Source organism: Eubalaena glacialis, chromosome 2, assembly GCF_028564815.1.
Source record: "Eubalaena glacialis isolate mEubGla1 chromosome 2, mEubGla1.1.hap2.+ XY, whole genome shotgun sequence".
In the NCBI taxonomy this organism is placed as follows: domain Eukaryota; kingdom Metazoa; phylum Chordata; class Mammalia; order Artiodactyla; family Balaenidae; genus Eubalaena; species Eubalaena glacialis.
In genome coordinates, this window is record NC_083717.1 from 14,046,283 (window position 1) to 14,065,540 (window position 19,258).

Below are 19,258 nucleotides of genomic sequence, written 5' to 3' on the forward strand. Positions count from 1 at the left end.
AGCTGCGGGCAGGGAGGGCCGACGTTTACGAGGTCACGGGCCTGCCCACTGCGATGCTGAAGGCCACAGAGCTACCCTCGGCCCCCAGTAAAACCCAAGACCGAGCACTGACGCCTGCGGTTGAAGTGTCAAAGGCTCACATCGGGGTGAACAACAAGGCCACCTGATCCGCAGCTGGGAGAGGCCAGTTCTTGAAACAGCCGCAAGGCCCACGATGGGCAGCTGCGAGGCTTCGCCCAGAGCCTGGGAAGGAGGGGGGCGTCAGGGGTGGGGCGGGGCAGAGGGCCCGGGAAGGGCAGGGAGAGCAGCCTGACGGCCCAGCAGTTTCTCACCGGAGCCCCCAGACACCCAGGGCGGGGCCCCAGTCCACACTCCGCCTTCACAGGCGGCTGGAGGGAGGAGAACCACTGCACCAGGCCAAGAGTTTGCAAAGAAACTCTGCACCTTATTTTGTTCACAGACTGCCCGCACACGAAGGGTTCAGCTGCGGAAACACCTGTCCATACTTGCTCCGGGAGGAGGGGGAGAACCAGCGAGATCGCTGCGGCAGGAGCAGCGGCGATGCCAAAAATGTAAAATCTCCTAATTAATCCGTCTGCTTGTTCAGTGAGCCAAGTGAAAAACAGCAGATGCATCAATCAGAATTTGAGGGAAACCAAATTAACTCCATCAGCAAAAAAGTGAACGTCTTGCTTCAAACTTCAGAAGGACCAGCACAGCCAGAACGCTGTGCATTCACAGCCGCCAATCGCGAGGTGCCTCCTTTCCTCGCTTGGCCTGGCTGTGCGACCCACCCTCCCTGTCACCTGACCCCTGGCGCTCACGCCACCCAAACCGCTCCTGGTCTCGTCACTTTCTAAGCACTGGATCCAGGAGGCGTTTTCAGGTTGGATCTTCAGTCCTGATGAGCAGGGGGCGGCGTCACCTTTCAACTTTTCTGCAGCCTCAAGTTTTTCGGGAATGAAGTGCGTGTAATTCAAGAAAACAGGGAGCCCTCCCGGCCCGTCCTCAGATCCCTGTGCAGGCGCTTCATCTCCCACCTGCCTTCTAAACCTCAGGGTCCCCGAGGGCCAGCCTCCAGCACGCCCTCCTAGCGGCCGTTGCCTGTGCCGCCTGCACTGGCCTGATGGGGACCAGCCTCCCCGTGCCCGAGCCAACCATCGTCCTCTCTGCGGAGGAAGCCTGGGGCCTCCCTCACGTCCAGCACCGCAGCACAGCCTGGGAAGTCTGCCCCTCTGGGTCCCCTCCCTGGGAAGCAGAGGTTGGAAGCCCTCCCACAGAACCGAGAAGCAAGACAACGCATCTCCAGCCCAGAGCCAGCGATGGAGCCTGTTCATTCCTTGCCCCAAAAGCCTTCGCTTGGTCGAAACACCCCTGCGGTTTCCGGATCCTACTCGGGGGTCACTTCCCCCACGGGACCCAAACGTGCCTTTCTTCCCCACCCTCCATGTGATCTCATCTGAACCTTCAAACCAGTTCAGTTCAGTTCGTCTGTTCCCCAGTCCTAGATCTGTGCGGGATGCCGGGCCCAAAGCAGCCAGAGGTCTGGGGGCCAGAGAGTGGCCACAGCTGCAAGGATGTCACAGCACCACCCGGGCTCTGCCCCTGAGGACAGACTCACCAGGCCCGAACTGTGACCAAAGGCAGCTCACAGTTCACAGAAGTCTTCACTGAATTTACGGGATTGTAAACATTCAGTTAACGGTATGAAAGAGACATTTCCTTTGTTGCCAATACCAAGGTGAGGGGTGGGACTGTAAGTGGAACAACGGTTGGCGTGAATTCTTAACAAGGTAAAATTATCTGAAAAAATCTAACGGCTTCCCAATGTTTACAAAAGTTCACAACTATTTCATTTGGAAAGGCCTAGTGTGATGTATACCAAAAGTGGTTTTCATCAATGTGTGTTTTGTTTCCAGTAAGTGAAGTTAAGATTAATGGTACGTGTCTCACTGAGAGTTGTCAAATTGGAAACAAAAGTCCATCCCCTACTTTTAAAAGCAACGTTACATTCCGTCGTGAGGCACCTCTTGCCGACAATGCCAGGGCCTCCGCTGTCTGCCTTGGGGAGTGTCCAGGGGCAGTGGTCATCCTGTCCTCTGCTTGGTTGACAGAGCGCTTAAGAAAGCCACCTGGCGACCTGCGTTCTCAGCACTCCCGCCCATCGCGTGCTCTTGACCCCACGACCCAGCACTTCCACAGCACTTCTGCAAAGAAGTCCAGACGGAAACCAGCCCGTGGCATCCCGAGTGGCATGCAGAGCACCCCTGCCCGAGGGTCTGTGCTGGGCAATGAGCAGCAGCTGCTCAGAAACTTCCCAGAGCAAAACTCAGCAGGGAAGCAGGGAGCCAGGAGCCCAGGTGCGTTTCCTGAGGCGGGGGGATGAGGCCGCCCAGCACCTCAGGCCAGTTCCCAAAGCGGCTTAGGCATGTGGAGCCACACCAAGACACAGGCACAAGCCCACAGCCCAGACAAGTGACACAGGTTTCAGAACTGAAAAGGTGCACCGCCGGGTAATGTTCTGTCGAGGACTGGGAGAGTGAAAGCTGAGGAGGCGGCTAATGATGATGAGTCACCGGCCTTCTGGAGGAAGGCTGGTCCTCAGCCCTGGGGGAGACAAGACTTTGCAGAATCAGATCATCATTTTCCCATTCGTGTATCAAAAAGGAAGTCTTCCCAGGAACCTAAAACGCGCTCCTTAATAAAGTTAAAAGCCTAAACCAGTTTTCTCTGTTTATTCAACTCTTAATTACGAGGACCCAGTTACACAGATCAGGTATATTCTGGTTCAATTAAGTCTGAACCTTTGCAAGGCCCACAGGTGATTCTGATGCACACTGAGAGCCGGGAACCACGTGGGTTTCTCTTTTATTTAAATGCCTCTGGTTAAAGCTAACTGTGTAAACAAGAATTTACTCTTTACCAAGTATGAATACAGCTTTATTGATGTGCTGTAATTCTCATCTGAAATTTACCTTCCTTTCACCTTCACTGTGATTATTTCCTTCCTCTTTCCGCTGCGGCAGTTTGCAGGGCTCTCTCTGTCTCACCTAATGATGTCTAAGAGTCGGACACAAGGACACGGTGTGCTCGGCCGCTGCGCAGCGTCTACTCCCGAGCGAGCTTAAATAACCTCAAGATGGAACCACCCTGCTGCCGAAGCACAAAGCGCCCAGAGGCTCCTGGAGCGAATCGACGCGAGGCACCAACGGCCTCAGGAGCGTCATCTTCTCCAAACAAGAACGGATGTCACCAAGCTGGCGACACAGGTCCTTCCTGACCTCACTGCCCTCACAAGCACAACGAACAACTGTTCATGGACAAGACACACCTAAGAAAATCCTAGACTACGGGCGTGAGGCTGAAGCACCGCCGGCACCACAGAGACCACGACGCGCCTCACCTGGCAGAGTCAGAGGAGCCGCCCCAAGCCCGCACAGCACCGCCCAGCAGGGCCCCTGAGCCCACCGCTCCTCCGGCGGACATCTAGCGCCCTCGCCCCAGCACTGTGGGCTGCTTCACGGGAGCCCCTACTCCAGTTCCACCCCGCCGCGTCACCGGGGGAGCTGCGGGGCTCGACCCCTGGGCATCTGTGGTGAAGACGGTGGGGCTTCCGACAACCGGCACGCGGCCGACCGAGCACCTACCTGCTGAGCCCAGGCGGCGGTCCCTGCCAGCGGCTCTGCCCGCCTGCGGCAGCACGTCCGACCAGGGAACCCGGCAGGGCGCAGGGTGCGGGCCTGGGGGCCCGGAGCCGGCTGTTGCCCCCGCGCGGGCCGCAGTTTACTCGGAGCCCCGCCCACCGGAGAGGCAGCTGGGACGCGGGCACGTGGGCGCCGCGCGGAAGATCTCTCACAGCCCCGCCCGCCGCCGAGTGGAGCTCCGCGGCCCCCTGCCCAGGAAGGCGGCCGCAACGCCGGCAGAGCCGCACCGCCCAGCCCTGCTGGAGCCCTGGAGCCGAGTCCAGCAGGGGCAGAGCTCTGCCGAGCAGATCCAGCGGCCCTGTTCAGCCAGGAAACTTGAGACACCGGTCGGCTAGAGTCGAGACCACGAAGCGCCTTACCTGTCTTGGAGCCAGTTCTCCCACTCCACCTGGGCAGGGGAACTAATTTGTAGCCCCACCCACTGCTGAATACAGCTGCCCGCCCTCTCGCCCAGGAAGCCTGACCAGAGCACACAGCAAGCTGTGTAGCCCATCCGAGAGCCGTGCTTACAGTGGCACTTAAACAGTGCACAGCCTGTGCTTCCCTGTCTGCAGAGCAACACCGGCGGCCCTGTCTGACCAGGGAATTCAGCGCACAGTTTGGCCTAATTAGGGCCCCCAAACAATGCTGCCCCGCCAGGGAGGGCAGCTAAGTCAGAGCCCTGCTTAATACTGGGTATAGTACCCCATCCCGACAGTCTGATGAGCCTGACCAGAGACCCCAGGCAACAGCAAAGCCCATCCTACAGCCTTACTAGGGCAGGGAAACAAGCCAGCTTTCCTATCCAAGTGCTCTCAGCAGCACCACCACCCCTGCCCCCCACCTCAGGGTTCTGGGCAGTGGCCTTGCCCCAAAGTAGACCCTGATATAGCAGGCCCCCCCGCTGCCCACAAACATTACCAGCAGACACATCCAGAAACCCCAACAGGGCTGACTGGTGAAAAACTGTCTCTGCCAAAATGAACCTGTAAAATCTGGAAGAGGAGCCCACTTACTCAAATGCTCAGATACCAACATAAGGAATCAAGGATCACAAAAATCCATGTAAGCATGACACCACCAAAGTAGACTCTAGTAACTGATGCTAAAGAAATGGAGATCTATGAACTATCAGACAAAGAATTCAGAATAATCCTCTTGAACTTTAGTGAACTACAAGGACACACAGCTAAACGAAATTAGGAAAACAATATGTGAACAAAATGAGAAGTTCAACAAAGAAATAGAAACCATTAAAAGCAAACAAAAATCCTAGAGCTGAAAAATACAATGACTGAACTGAAGCATTCAACAGAGAGCTTCAAAATCAGACGACCATGCAGGAGAAACAATCAATGACCTAGAAGACAGGACATTTGAAATCACCCAGTCAGAGGAGCAAAAGGAAAAAAAAAGAAAAAGAGTGAAGAAAGCCTTATGGGGCACAATCAAAAGAACCAATATCTGCATTATGGGAATTTCAGGAGAAGAGAAAGCGAAAGGGACAGAAAGTATGTTCAAAGCAATAATGTGAAAAAGCTTCCCAAACCTGGGGAGAGAAATTAACAGATCCATGAGGCCCAATAGACCCCAAACAGGTTGAGCCTAAACAGGGCTACACTGAAACACATTAAAAATATCAAAAGTCAAAGACAAATAATTTTGAAAGCAACAAGAGACAAGAGAGAAGTTACATACAAGGGAAACCCCATAAGACTATCAGCAGATTTCTCAAAAGAAACTTCAGGCCAGGAGAGATGGGATGATACATTCGAAATACTGAAAGTAAAAAACTGTCAACCAAGAAGCCTGTATCAGGCAAAACTGCCCTTCAGAAATGAAGAAGGGGTAAAGATTTTCCTGAACAAGCAGAAGCTGAGGGAGCTCATCACCAGGAGACCTGCTTTATAAGAAATCCTAAAGGGAGTTGAGTGGAAGTAAAAGGATGCTGATTAACATTATAAAATATAAGAAGGTACCATAAAATTCAATGATCATGGTAAATATACATTCAAAATTAGATTCTGTAATATGGTAATGGTGGTGCATAATTCACTTACAACTCTAAAAGTTAAAAAACAAACAGTAAAAAGAATCATAACTATAAAAATCTGTTATTGGATACACAATATAAAAAATATGTAAACTGTAATATCAGTAACAAAATGTGAGGGGAGGAGAAGTAAAAGTGTGAAGCTTAGGACAGCTATCTAAGTTGTTGTCATTTTAAAATAGGGTGTATTATAATTTTAAGATATTTTATGTAAGACTCATGAAACCACATGGGAAAAATCTGTAGTAATTACACAAAAAGAACATGATAGAGAAGTCAAAGCATACTGATACCCAAAGACATCAAAACACAGAAAGACAGCAGGATAAGGAACAAGGAACAATGGGTCTACAAAACAGCCAGAAAACAATGAACAAAATGGCAACAGCAAGTCCATACCTGTCAATAATTACTTTAAACAAAAACAGATTAAATTCTCCAATAAAAATAAAAAGAATGGCTGAATGGATAAAAACACAAGATCCAACAACATGCTGCTGCCTACAAGAGACTTGCTTTACCCTTTAAGACAATTAACTGAGAGTGAAGTGATGGAAAAAGACATCTCAAGCAAAACTAACCAAAAAGAAGCAGGGAGAGGTAGCTGTACTTACATATATCAGACAAAAATAGATTTTAAACTAAAAATGATAAAAAGAGACAAAGAAGGTCATTATATAATGATAAAGGGGTCAATCCATCAAGAAGATATAACAACAAACTGAAAAAGACAACCTATAGAATGGGAAAAAATATTTGCAAATCATGTATCTGATAAGGGATTAATATCCAAAATACATAAAGAACTCAGACAACTCAACAGAAAAAAACAAAAATAAACCAAATAATCCAATCTTAAAATGGGCAAAGGACCTCAACAGACATTTTCCAAAGAAGACATACAGATGGCCAACAGATACATGAAAAGTCACTTGAAAAGTTCCTCAACATCACTAATCATCAGGGAAATGCATATCAAAACCACAATGAGATATCACCTCATGCCTGTTAGAATGGCTATTATCAAACTACCATCTGATCCAGCAACCTCACTTCTGGGAACATACCCAAAGGAAACAAAACCACTTATGTTGAAGAGATATCTATACCCCTATATGTTCATAGCAGCATTACTCACAATAGCCAAGATATGGAAATAACCTAAATGTCCACTGATGGATGAAGTTGTGGTATATGAGTCTGTATGTATTTGTGTGTGTTTATATATGTATGTGTCTATACACACACATATACATACATACGATGTATGATGGAATATTATTCAGCCATAAAAAAGGAAGGAAACCCTGCTATTGTGACAACATGGATGACCTTGAAGGCACTGTGCTAAGGGAATTAAGTCAAACAGAGAAAGACAAATACTGTATGATCTCATATGTGGAATCTTATTAAAAGAACAAAATTTAACTCATAGAAAAGAGGTGGGGGTTGAGGGAGAGGGAACTGGACAAAGGTGGTCAAACAGTTCAGATTTCCAGTTATAAGATAAATAAGTACTAGGACTGTAAAAGTACAACATGATGACTGTCGTTAAGTCTGCTGTACATGATATACAGGAAAGTGGTTAAAGAGAGTAAATTCTAAGAGTTCTCATCACAAGGAAAACACTCTTTTTGTCATTCTCTTTTTTTAGTATCTGTATGAGATGATGGATGTTAACTACACTTACTGTGGTCATCATTTCACACTATATGTAAGTCAAATTATTATGCTGTCCACCTTAAACTTCTACTGTGCTGTATGTCAAGTATATCTTAATAAAACTGGAAAAAAAGGCAGAGTTATAAAATTATTAAATTTTATTAACAAAAACTTTGTACATTTTAATACATGTAGAATTTTACATCTAAGTAAAATAACAACACATTCAAAATTTACCATTTATACAAATTGTTACAGAATAACAACCAGTGGGTTAAATAAGTAAAATAAACCACACCGATTTTTTTTAATTATCTACAAAAGATTTGACTTTCTTTAAAATTCCCCTGAACATATAAAAATAAATTAATTTTACTTTTCAATTAAATCTACCAATTAGAAATATTACAAATCAAAATATCAATGTTATCTTATGAATCTTTCACAATACAAAACAGATTCACAAAACCTTATTTACAGAAATGAGGTAAGAACTGTGCAATGTTTAACCAAGAGACATATTGCAGAATTAACATGTTCTTCCAGCTAAGTACACAGTGGAGGTCTAATTACAGCTGGGTCTTTTCCACTAATAATTCACACATTTAAGAATAGTTCAATGGTTACATCCCCAATTGTTTAATTTATACTCTGCTATACTGTCACACCAGGAGTGGGGCTACCCAACGTGGAAGGGCTGTAATACAGATTTCACCTGTTTCAGGAACTGCAGTGGTAGGTTTTTTGTCTTGTTTTGTTTGTTTCAAATCATTGTCAATAATGGGAAGTTGTCTAACTTAAGAAAAAAAGAAAATTCTTACCAAATCCACTCACTTTTCTTGTGTCTCATTAGTGGATAAATACCCAGGTAATAGTTTTGCCTGAGCTAGCTACAGTGGCATAGAAAGTTCTTAATAAAGGCAGAACCATGGGGAAGGCTGCTGGTGCAACGCCGACTGTCCCTACTACTCCCAAGGACTGAGAGCGCAGGCTCAGCTGTCCAGAGCCACTTCAGCACAAGGCAGGTACTAACAGGCACTTGATTCAGGCCAAACCCTACCAGCAGTTTCAGAGTGGCCCCTCTTTCACTTTGAATTGAGCTGGTTCCCTCAGCAGCCTTAGAAATCACTGAACTCAAGCTTTCTTTAAAATATGAGTAGGTCTTAACACTAAAGAAAAAGCATTTAGCAAAAGAAAATTACCTTTAGCAGAAGCAGACATTTACCATCCTAACTTGATTACCAAAATTGGCCAAATCCCATTAGAAAGGAAATTTTTATAATAAAGATTGCCAAGTCCAAGTGGATGACCTATTTATTTGTAATATTTAACCAATAAAACTCCAGTAGAAGAAATTAGACAGTTCCTTGAAATTTGTTTTGACTCACAGAGCAAGCATACTGTAACTCAAACAAAAGATCATATTTCATGTTCCAACTTTTACATTAAAATCAAATGGTTTAAAAATGGAACAAGTCTTTAGTTTTGCTATTCATCTCTCCAATTTATAACAAAATTAGTTGTATACCAACTATATTAAATTTCCCTTAGGCTGATAAACTCATTGCATGTAAATTATTTCAATGACAAAAGTTAGCTATTAAATTTTCTTTCAAAATTCAAAAAATGTGGGTGAGGGGTGGGGGATATGGGAATTCCATTTCAGTGCAACAAAGCAACAAGAAAATCAATCAAAGCCTTACAAGAATGCTCTTGGGGCAATTAATCCTTTGTCGTGCAGCTGGTTTCTTGTTGCATTTCTTCATAGGTGTAGTAAGGGGACTGCAACAGCAGCCAGATGAAGTGCTAGAGCAGCAGGATAGTCCATTTCTAGATGTTTCTCAAGTGTCAACTTTTTTCTTGAGCAACAGGCCCAGTTTTATCACTAAGTCTCTGCAGTTACAACAAACAAAATAAGATGCATTAGCTAAATGAATTTTTGGCCCCCACTTGAGATAATATCCTCTTACTTGAAATTATAACTGAGATAAAAGGTCATGTATACGGTTATTCCTTTTTTTCAACAAGTCAGCATGGCTACTTTTCAGCATAATATAAAGACATGAATTTACTGGTAAACATTCAGTTGCTTTATATTAAATTCAGCAGTATACAAAGACAGAAGTGCCCCTCTGAGGGAGGATTCATAAGGAATGAATGTAGAAACCATCCCCTCAGATTGACTTTTCCACAGAAGTAGTAACACAGTAGTGTGGAAAATGAACTAAGAAAGTCATGGGTTCTGATCCCACATGTGCTATGTGTCCTTTGAGCTTTAACCTCTTTGAATCTCCCTATTTAAAAAATGGGGTTACAGCCTATTAATATTTTTAAGATTGGAACCACGTATACTATTGTAGCTAACAAAGATGCCTGCCACATAGCAGGATACTCATAAATATTATTTCCCAGCCTTGCTTTTCTACATTAGATAATATTGTTTATTTTACAGTGTTTACTATTGTGATTTTCCATTAAAAATACATTTCATACTGTATAACTTTTTTTAACACAAGAAAAAACTTAGGAAAAAACGGTCAAAAAAATTCTAAATTAACACAGAATCAATGAAATTTTCCACGTCTGCAAAACTAGGTTTGTGATAATGACAGTATTCACAGTCAGGAAGTCAGAGGAACAGTGGGGCAAACAAAAAGCATTGAAGAGTTAATGAAAACCAATAATTCTATATTTTGAACCAATTCTTGTTACTAAATACAAACTAAAGTTTCTGAAAACTAAAAGCACAGTAAAGAGCAAACTTTCAAAGTAATGGGAAAGAGCAAACATTGTGACTTTTAACACCATTTTTTGCCAAGTCTCCCACCTCATTCTTTCCCTTCTTCCTTTTCCTGATGTCCAGTCTCCATTCTATATCCCAATATCCTTCCTCTAACAGGGTTCTGCCCTGAACTGGAATTTAGGGGAAACATTTATACTCCAGTAAAGTAGACCTGATTGAAGGGGAGAATTAATAGAAAGAAACAGCCTTAAAATGTGTGCTACTATATGTATAGTATACTGTTCCTGCACCCATTTTTATTTATCTTAACTTGTACATTGAAAGGGTAAGATGCTATCACTTACATGAGAGTAATAATTTAAATTTCATTACAAATGTGATTATGATTTACTTTCTATCAGGTAGAATAACTGGATTGCCCTAAAGTTTATGTATTAATTTTATTATAAATATAATTCAATTTTAGCATGTCTGAGCAAAATAATAAAAATATTCTTAAATTATCTAGACTATTTCTATAATTAAACAAATTAGTTAAACAAAGATTCTCAAAACACCAACTACTATATTCTGATTGGACTGTCCAATACCACTTACCATACTAAAACACATTTTCATTTTGAAAAATTGCTGTATTATAAAACAGTCTTCCAACCTTACGTGCAAATTCAAACTGATATACTTAGAGGATATATAAATTGGCTTAGGTCCTTTGTGTTTACAATATCCAGGTGCTGAAACAACTGGTTTTAAGAAGAAATTATCAGGGGGATAATATATTTTAAGGGGGGTGGGGAGGAAGAGAGGGGCTGGACAGTCATCTCTGATTAATCAATAAAATTCGTTTTGGTATTTCACTAGCTGTAACAAAGCACAGACACTTACTGTTACCTTTTGACTTGCATTATCGCCATGGATGGTGAGGAACGGGTTGGTGGTGGCTGGATGAAGCGGAGGCGCCTGCGTGCCTGCGAGCAGGTTGTTGATGGGCATCTGCGTGGGTGCCGGGATCTGCAGCTGCTGGAGATCAGGCTGGTGGTGCTGCTGCACCAGCTGATACAGAAGGGCCTGGTGCTGCTCCTTAGGTAAGAACATGCAGGAGAGGGTGAGTCCCAGTGCAGACCCGGCAGTCAGGACAGCCTGCTTTCTCTCTTCTTTGCTCTGATATTAGGTATTTAAGTGACAGCAAAGTCATACTACTAAGAAAGACAACAAGAGTCTCATCTGGAAGAACACACTGCACGAGATAATAACCATCTACTGTAAAATGTCAATATCATCAGGGAATGGCTTTATTTTCAAAATGGGCAAACAAACGTAGGAGACCCCTATTCATATGAGGTTGCCCATGATAAGCAAGGAGAACGGCAACTTAGAGCAGCCACGTGACCTGCGTTTGGCTTTAGAATGCACTGCATGGTGAAATCCCTCCCATAATTCTGGGAACTTAAAATAACTTTTAAAGTTCTCATTCATGCCAACAGAAAGAGTGCTTTCTTGATGCGGTTATGAGACCATGCCTTCCAGCGAGCACTCCTGAGCACTTACTATGATGTGCCAGGCACTGTTCTGGGGTGAAGAAATGTTAGGAAATGATTACTGTCCAGGGTCGGGGGGAACAGGAATGTGAGAGAGAGGACAGCAGGGGCGGGGTGGGGGTCAGGGCGGTTCTCACTTGGACACAGACACGAGGAGACGAGGGAATTCTCTATGTGGATATGGGGGGGCGGAGGGGGGGTTCCAGGCAGAGAGAATGCTAGCCAGTGCTGAGGGGCCCCGTGGCACACCCAGCATGACCCAGGACGAGCAAGGAGACTGGGGCCGGAGTGCAGTGAGCAGGAAGGAGGCCAGAGAAGGATGAGGGCCTGTAGTGTCGGCCGAGAGCTCTGGTTTTTCTCAAAGTAATGCAGGAAGGCAAAGCAAGGTTTTGAACAGAGGAGTGACACAACCTGACCTAGGATTCTTGATGGATTCAATGTGAGGTGTCAGAAAAAGAGAGGGGTGAAGGAATAACTGCTTGAGCAGCTGGAAGGATGGAGGTGCATCAGCTGAGGTGGGGCAGCCATGTGGAGGGTCAGCAGTTCAGTTTGGACACATTATGCCTGCACCATCTATAAAGAAAGCCAAGTGGTGGCAACTAAGTAAGCAGTGGATATGGGAGTTTGAAATTCCAGAGAGAGGCCCGGGCTGGAGACGTCGGTATCAGCACAGACAGTATTTAAAGCTTTGCGGCTGGAGGAGATCCTGAATTCTAGGATGCTCTGAAATGAGTGGGGCTGAGGAGAAGAAGAGGACCCAGAAAAGGAAGCTAAAAAGGAAGAACCAGTTAGGTAGGAAGAAAACCAAGATAATGTGGTATCCTGGGAGCTAAGGGAAGAAAGTGTTTCCAGTGGGCAGAAACCGTTACCAGGTCAGGGAAGATGCCAGGCAGAAATGGACAGGGCTGCGCATGGGGCAGCAGCTGGTCGGGAGGAGGGTCAGGAGGAGGGTCGAGCAAGTTTTTCTTAAGGTGGGAGGAGGGAGGTGCCTCACAGTACCATTCCTGACTACGTGAAGTTTGATGCTTGTAAATAAACAAACCTCACGCCACAACCTTGGCTGCAAAGGAAACGTCAAGTCTAATCCACTCAGTCTTCACGGTCTCCGGGTAATAATTTGTGCTAAAAATTCCTTGATCAACCACGTTCCAGAAATGAGACACCTATATGTGCTGTTATTAGAGTAAAATCTTGATTAACAGGAAGAACCCCAAATAAATTGAATTCCAGAACTTCACATTAAGATGAGGCAAGAGATAAGAAAACAAGATTACATTTTAGTGTAAGAATTTATGTAGACTCTGTCCTCATACCACTGTAAGAACAGTGACAGTGACAATGATCCAGAATTGTAAAACAGACATTTTCAATACATTTTTGATGAAAGCAAGAAAGTAGGTAGATGTATTTTAGAAAGAAGTTACAAACAAAGGCTGAAACCCCAAAGTTAATTAAATGGGTGTTCTCCTAGCAGTGAGGTGTGCTAGACACACCCTCCCACATCTGCCTTAGCTCTCTCCCCTCCTCCAAGATATCTGTTCCACACCTTCTTTCTCTCCTCTAACCACAATATCCCTATCTCCCTCAGCTGATGACTTTACTTATAACTCCCATTTAAAAACTAAAAACATTAGAAGTGGGTTTCCTCAACCTCCTGTCATAAAACCCACCAACAGCCTCTCTGCCTCCCTCTTATCACAGGGGAAGCTGCTCCCTCCTGAAGAGCTCTGCTGCCCTGGCATTATCCTTCCTCTCTCTGCACCAGAAAATTCCCCATCAACATACACATATGCTGTCATTTTCAAAATGATTAGAAACTACCCCCTTAGACCACGTCCTTCTAATGCTAGCTGCCGATTCATTTCTCTGCTCTTTACAGTAAAACATCTTGAGTTGCCTGCACCCCATCTTCGCTTCCTCTCCTATTTTCTTTCCAACCACTCAATGAAGCTTTTCACTTCTCACCAAAACCACGTTCTCAGAAAGCTCTAGACACCCAAATCCAACGGGCAGTTCTTACCTGTCTCACCAGAAGCATTCTACGCAGCTGAGTCCTCCCTTTCTTGAAATGTTTCTTCACATGGAACTAGGCCACCACTCTCTGTGCTAACTCACTGGCCACTTTTTCCCTAGACCCTTGGCTAGAGTACTCTCCTCCTCCAGGGTGCCCAGGGCTCAGTCCTGAGACATGAGATTTCATTCCCTACTGACTTCAGAGAATCCCGTAAATCTAAACATCACTGTATGTCATGTCACTGTTGTGTTCAAAGCCCTACAATTACAGGACTTCCTTGGCAGTCCAGTGGTTAAGACTTCGAGCTTCCACTGCGGGGGGCGCGGGTTCGATCCCTGGTCAGGGAACTAAGATCCTGCATGCCATGCTATGCGGCCAAAACAAATAACAAACAAACAAACAAAAACCCTACAATTAATTCTTTAAAATTCTGAAAGGAAAAATGAGGATATACGAAAAAAGAGTTTTTTAACTGGGATAATTATTAAAGCTAGGCAATCGGTATACCATACTCTCTACTTCTGGTACACTCGAATGTTTATTTCCACAAAGTAAGGTTTTTTTAAAAAAATCACCAATGGCTTTCCATCACACTTAAGGTAAATCTAAATTCCACGCCATGGAGAGCCAAACAAGGCAGCCCACAACCTTGCAGCCCACGCCCACCCGTCTGACTGCTCTCCTCCACACCAGCCCAGTGACACAGCACACAGGCCCTGGTCCCGCCACCTTGAGTGCATGTTCTCTTCCACCCCCCCATGTCAGAAAGTCATGCTCCTTCAACTTTTATTCAGGTGTGTGCTCAAAAGTCACCTACTCAGAGGCTGGACCATCCTAAGATGGCTCCCATCCGACTATTATCTATCCCCTTATCCTGCTTCATTTTCCTTCCCAGTACTCATCACTACCAAAAAGTGTGTATATATTTATCATCCATCACCCCTATCAGAATGAAGCTCCATGAAAATACAAGTCTCCATGAAAATACAGAGTCTACCAGAGCTGCATAGACCACGTTCTAGTATTTGTCGATGAATCAATATAATGTCACTGCAGGTATCACAGACTACACCACAATGTCATTTCACAAAGTGGGCAATCTATACCTATGCTGAATAGTTATTATAGCTTGGATCACTTGCTCCTCATAAAGATCAAGTATTATCAAAAGGAAGAACTTACTGGTGTGAGCTGCTGCGAATTTAACAACTGCTGGAATTGCTGTTGATGAAGAAATATTTGTCTTTGCTGGTCAGAAAGTAATCCTAGTCCTGAGGCACTGAAAAACGATGAAAATTCTTACTTTCTACTGTACACCTTTTAACGTTTTTTTTAATGTAAAATGAACAACTGTTTCAATTTGATGTTTAATAACTTAACAAGTTTCTAACCATAACACTTTTTGAAAACAATGTACAAATTTCTTTTCTCTCTCTTTCTCTCTCTCTCTGCATATATACAACAGGTAAACAAGAATTCACATTGTCAGTAAATGTTTTGTTTCCCTTTATATTGTAAACCAAGCAGGCACTCAGTTGTTTTATGGAATAAAAATTTACATGTGTTTATAACATGCACATGTAATACTTTATTTTTAATCATTCAAGGATAATTTAACCCACACTAAGTGACACATATTTAAAACAAAGAAAGAATCCAAACATACTACTAATTGATTTGACCTAAACTTTTTTTACAGTCCCAATGGTCGGTAAAATTAAGCACCAATGAAAAGAGAGCCAGAAGAAATAGTTTACTACTATCCATTGCCAATCCATTTAAAATGATTTATTCCTCAAAAGTATGTGCAATAACAACATGGCTTTGCCATTCAAATGAAATTCCACTACAATGAAACAGCGAGTCTCACTCCCTGGAAATTCAAGATAAATATTTGACCTTCATCTTGTATCAAAATCTTTGACTACAAAGCTAACAAAATTACATAGCTGAAATTTAAGAAACCAACATTCATATGTGATCTTCATTATAATATTACTTTTCTTCAGGATTTATGACACATGAAGGCAATATACATGGGGATAAGAAAAATTAGCATTTAAAACACACATCACAGATCAAAACTGAAATTTTCAGTACAGAACAAACCTAATGCTTTGTTGCGAAAGGTGACTTAATTTTGTTTTAACCTGAATTACTTAAGTGTCAAAAATAAATGGCTCTTGGTATAATATATTAAGTTTGGTGGTTTTTAATTTTTTTAGAGTACATCTAACAAGCAACACATTCAAAATCCCAATCTAAAGTATGGACAGCACTGGTACCATGTTGCACTAAAAAACCCAAAAGGTATTTAAGTAAGTTTCTTACCTGTTAGTCAGTGTAGTTGGCATTGGATGTGCTGCATTAGGTGGTACAGTTGTGTGGGTGAGGGGGGTAGGGTTCTGAGATATTGTGACAGGGGTCTGAATAACCCCATTTAAAGCTCCTACAATGCCATTAATTGCCAGTTGGTTACCTGGCAAAGCTCCAATTATTCCACCCACTCCAGGCACGGCAGGAATGGTGGATGTCACAGTCTGCATTCCACTGGCCAGTGCCCCCACTGTCACACCATTGACCTGCTGAACTCCACTAAGGCCTGAGCCCTGCTGGGCTGGACTCTGCCCCGCAGGAGGGGGAGTAGAGAGAGCCGAGGAGCTGCTGGTGCTCTGTCCACTGGAGGTTAAGTCCTAAGAAAGAGCAGAAGCTAAGTTGTAAACAACACAGAAAAACTGTTTGAAATAAGTTTAAACCATTCAATGTGATGTACTACTGTTCACAAGTGAAACACACAAATGAAACTAACCACACCCAAATTACCTGATTTAATACAGGAAGAGAATTATCAGGTAGAAAGCTGTTTCCTAGATGAGGGCTCTTACTGCTGTTCAAGGAATCAGTAGTAGGAGCTAGATTAAAAAAGACAAAGAAAAAGAAACCTATTTACCTGTTAAATTACATTATGTGTAAGATTAAAGGCTTGTCTAAAAAAGCTTACCCTGAAGCCCGCATTAAAAACACTTAAATATTAAGCCTTGTTATTCTTAAGACCAATTTGAATGAAAAAAATCTTTATCTCTACTGAATATCATGGCTTTAAATCAATAAAGAGATCATTACATATTTAAATTTTACCATTAAATTCTGTACTAAAGAAGTTAGAGCAAATTCAAATTGAACACTGAACAGGATTCTTTTTTTTTTTGAATTTTTGAATTTTATTTTTTATTTTTTTATACAGCAGCTTCTTATTAGTTATCTATTTTATACATATTAGTGTATATACGTCAATCCCAATCTCCCAAGTCATCCTACCACCACCACCAGCCCCCCACCACTTTCCCCCCCTTGGTGTCCATACGCTTGTTCTCTACATGAACAGGATTCTTTATGCTCCTAGAAAATAATTTATCATTCCTTTTCTACAACTGCATATAACTGGTGACTAGTTATTATTCAGTTATTATGAAAAAGATAATGGAAGTCCATCCTACTTTCCTTAGATCCACAATAAATTCATACTTACCATTCTGTGCTGAAAATGCATGCATTTGATGAGATGGGCTGGGATTTGTTGTTATTGTTGGAAAAGGCACTGAGAGCTGTGCATTCAATAATTGAAGGCGTTCTTTTTTGGCAGTCAAGTTTTTAATCTGTTCCTCTAATCTTCGATTTTCTACTTGAAGTTGGTGTAATGACTTCAGCATTCCTAAAACTAGCAGACATTTGAATGGTTTTTAATAAAGAATTTCATACACAGGACTAGGTATTTTATGGACTTAAGTGTCAATAACTTTAGAAATAAATTAAAATAGAAAAGTAGAAATTCTATAAAGCATTTCTAAGTGACTAGGTTCTACTCCTAAATTTATATGTAGATATAAATATACCATAATATATTTGTACCTATGTAAGCATAAAGGGATACTGTTCCTAGATATACCATGTGGAAACTTTGTTGCCACATACCAAAAAAACCCCACCTAGTTCAGGTAATTTCCATTCTCAAAGAAAAATCATTAGAACACTTTATTTTCATCAAAATAAAAACCTAATTAAAAATTCAAAGTGCTCGCCATGATTTTTCATTAAAATCATATTTCAAAGGGCAAAGAATCACACCAATATCCTTCGCCACAAATAAAGAGCACAAGTATTTGTTTGCTGCTTGGTTGAGTTAAGCAAGCCACCTGACACAGGACTAGGAAGCCCAGCCGCTAGGCCTGTGGATCCACACTCGCCCAGCAGAGAGCAGTGTGTGTGCACCGCAGCCCCGCTCCCGGCTCCGAGGGAAGGCGCGTCATCTGCACACAGGCTCAGCTTCTGTCCTGCCTCACCACCTCAAATACCGTTTCCGTTCCTGCCACAGCTCTCAGACCTCTCGACACAGCAGAGAGAGAGGGCTGTGTGATGCTGCGGTGATGGACACTTTAAAAGTTCTATGTATTAAAAAGTTGTATTTGTTTAACATGCCCTCAGGGCCTTGAAAACACACAATTCTACTGGTACAGACACATACGGTCATTTCCCAAGGATTTAACTTTTATCCCTCCTCTTCAGGATCCCACAAATAAACCCTTAGTATACCCAAATGAGATGCAGTAAGACTAAGCTAAACCTGTCCTCCAGCTATCATGTTCAAAGGATTATCCCGGCATGAATTTCCTCACAATTAGCATTTTTTGTCAGAGCACCATTCATAAAAATACCAATTTATGGCACCTGTGTAACAATAAGCAAAATATTTTATTTTGTTTTAAAAAAATAAAGCAGCAAAAGCTTATACCTCCCACCCCCGAAATGATTAAAAACCAAACCAGAACAAAACACCTATTATTTCCCCCAGATATATATATCCTTAACATTAGGCCACTTCTCTAGCTAACAGTATCTGTAGTAACAGTTTTTGTTTTTGGCATTTTTCACCCATGGCTCTCCTTAATACTTAAAATTGTAAAGATACTAAATACGTATATGTAATATGTATTACATAATTTAGCAAGTAAATGATATAGATAATATATATAAGTTATATATATAATTTAGTAATTATTCTTTCTCACCCAAATTGTAAAATCAAGAGAGTTGGCCATACTTGACTATACACATTTTTTAAAATAAATTCTCCAAAGGTGAGCAACTTTGATTCAAACAACTAAGCTAAAAGAAGCTATAACTCATATTTTAGTAAATCTTAAAAATTGATTAGAACAAAGTACAATGGAGAAACAATGTACCAATATTTTAATAATTATAAAAAGTAACAAAAACCAGTGAATTCTATGAGCCAGGCAACGTTCTTTATATATTCTATGTCATTTAACCCTCAAAACAATACTATGATATAGGTACATTATTATTCCCATTCTACAAATGGAAATCTAAAAGCACAATGACATTAAGAAACTTGCCTAAGATCACGCTGTTAATAACAGGTAAAAACAAAATTCAAGTCCAAGCAGTAAACCTGTAGCATTTGTTCTATTGAGCCACTACATTACACTTTCTCACCATATTATGTAAGACATATCATAATTTCAATGCTATTCTTGATGAAGTGTG

General features: G+C 42.6%; 1 protein-coding gene across 10 annotated transcripts in view; it reads right to left on the reverse strand.

The window, feature by feature from the left end:
* Positions 1–8,891: 8,891 nt before the first annotated feature.
* The window catches only part of MLLT10 (MLLT10 histone lysine methyltransferase DOT1L cofactor), a 246,892-nt gene continuing 236,525 nt past the window's right edge, over positions 8,892–19,258 (reverse strand). For 8 of the 10 annotated variants that reach the window (XM_061181604.1, XM_061181607.1, XM_061181603.1 and 5 more), the window contains 6 exons: positions 17,223–17,411; positions 16,517–16,605; positions 16,025–16,386; positions 14,876–14,972; positions 11,027–11,221; positions 8,892–9,291 (listed from right to left, as the gene is read on the reverse strand). In XM_061181604.1, the coding sequence (XP_061037587.1) occupies positions 9,247–9,291; positions 11,027–11,221; positions 14,876–14,972; positions 16,025–16,386; positions 16,517–16,605; positions 17,223–17,411 (977 nt within the window). In that variant the 3' untranslated portion in view covers positions 8,892–9,246. Of the gene's footprint in view, positions 9,292–10,225; positions 10,353–11,026; positions 11,222–14,875; positions 14,973–16,024; positions 16,387–16,516; positions 16,606–17,222; positions 17,412–19,258 lie in introns of all 10 variants that reach the window. The other 2 variants (XR_009699476.1, XM_061181601.1) reach the window with 2 other exon arrangements.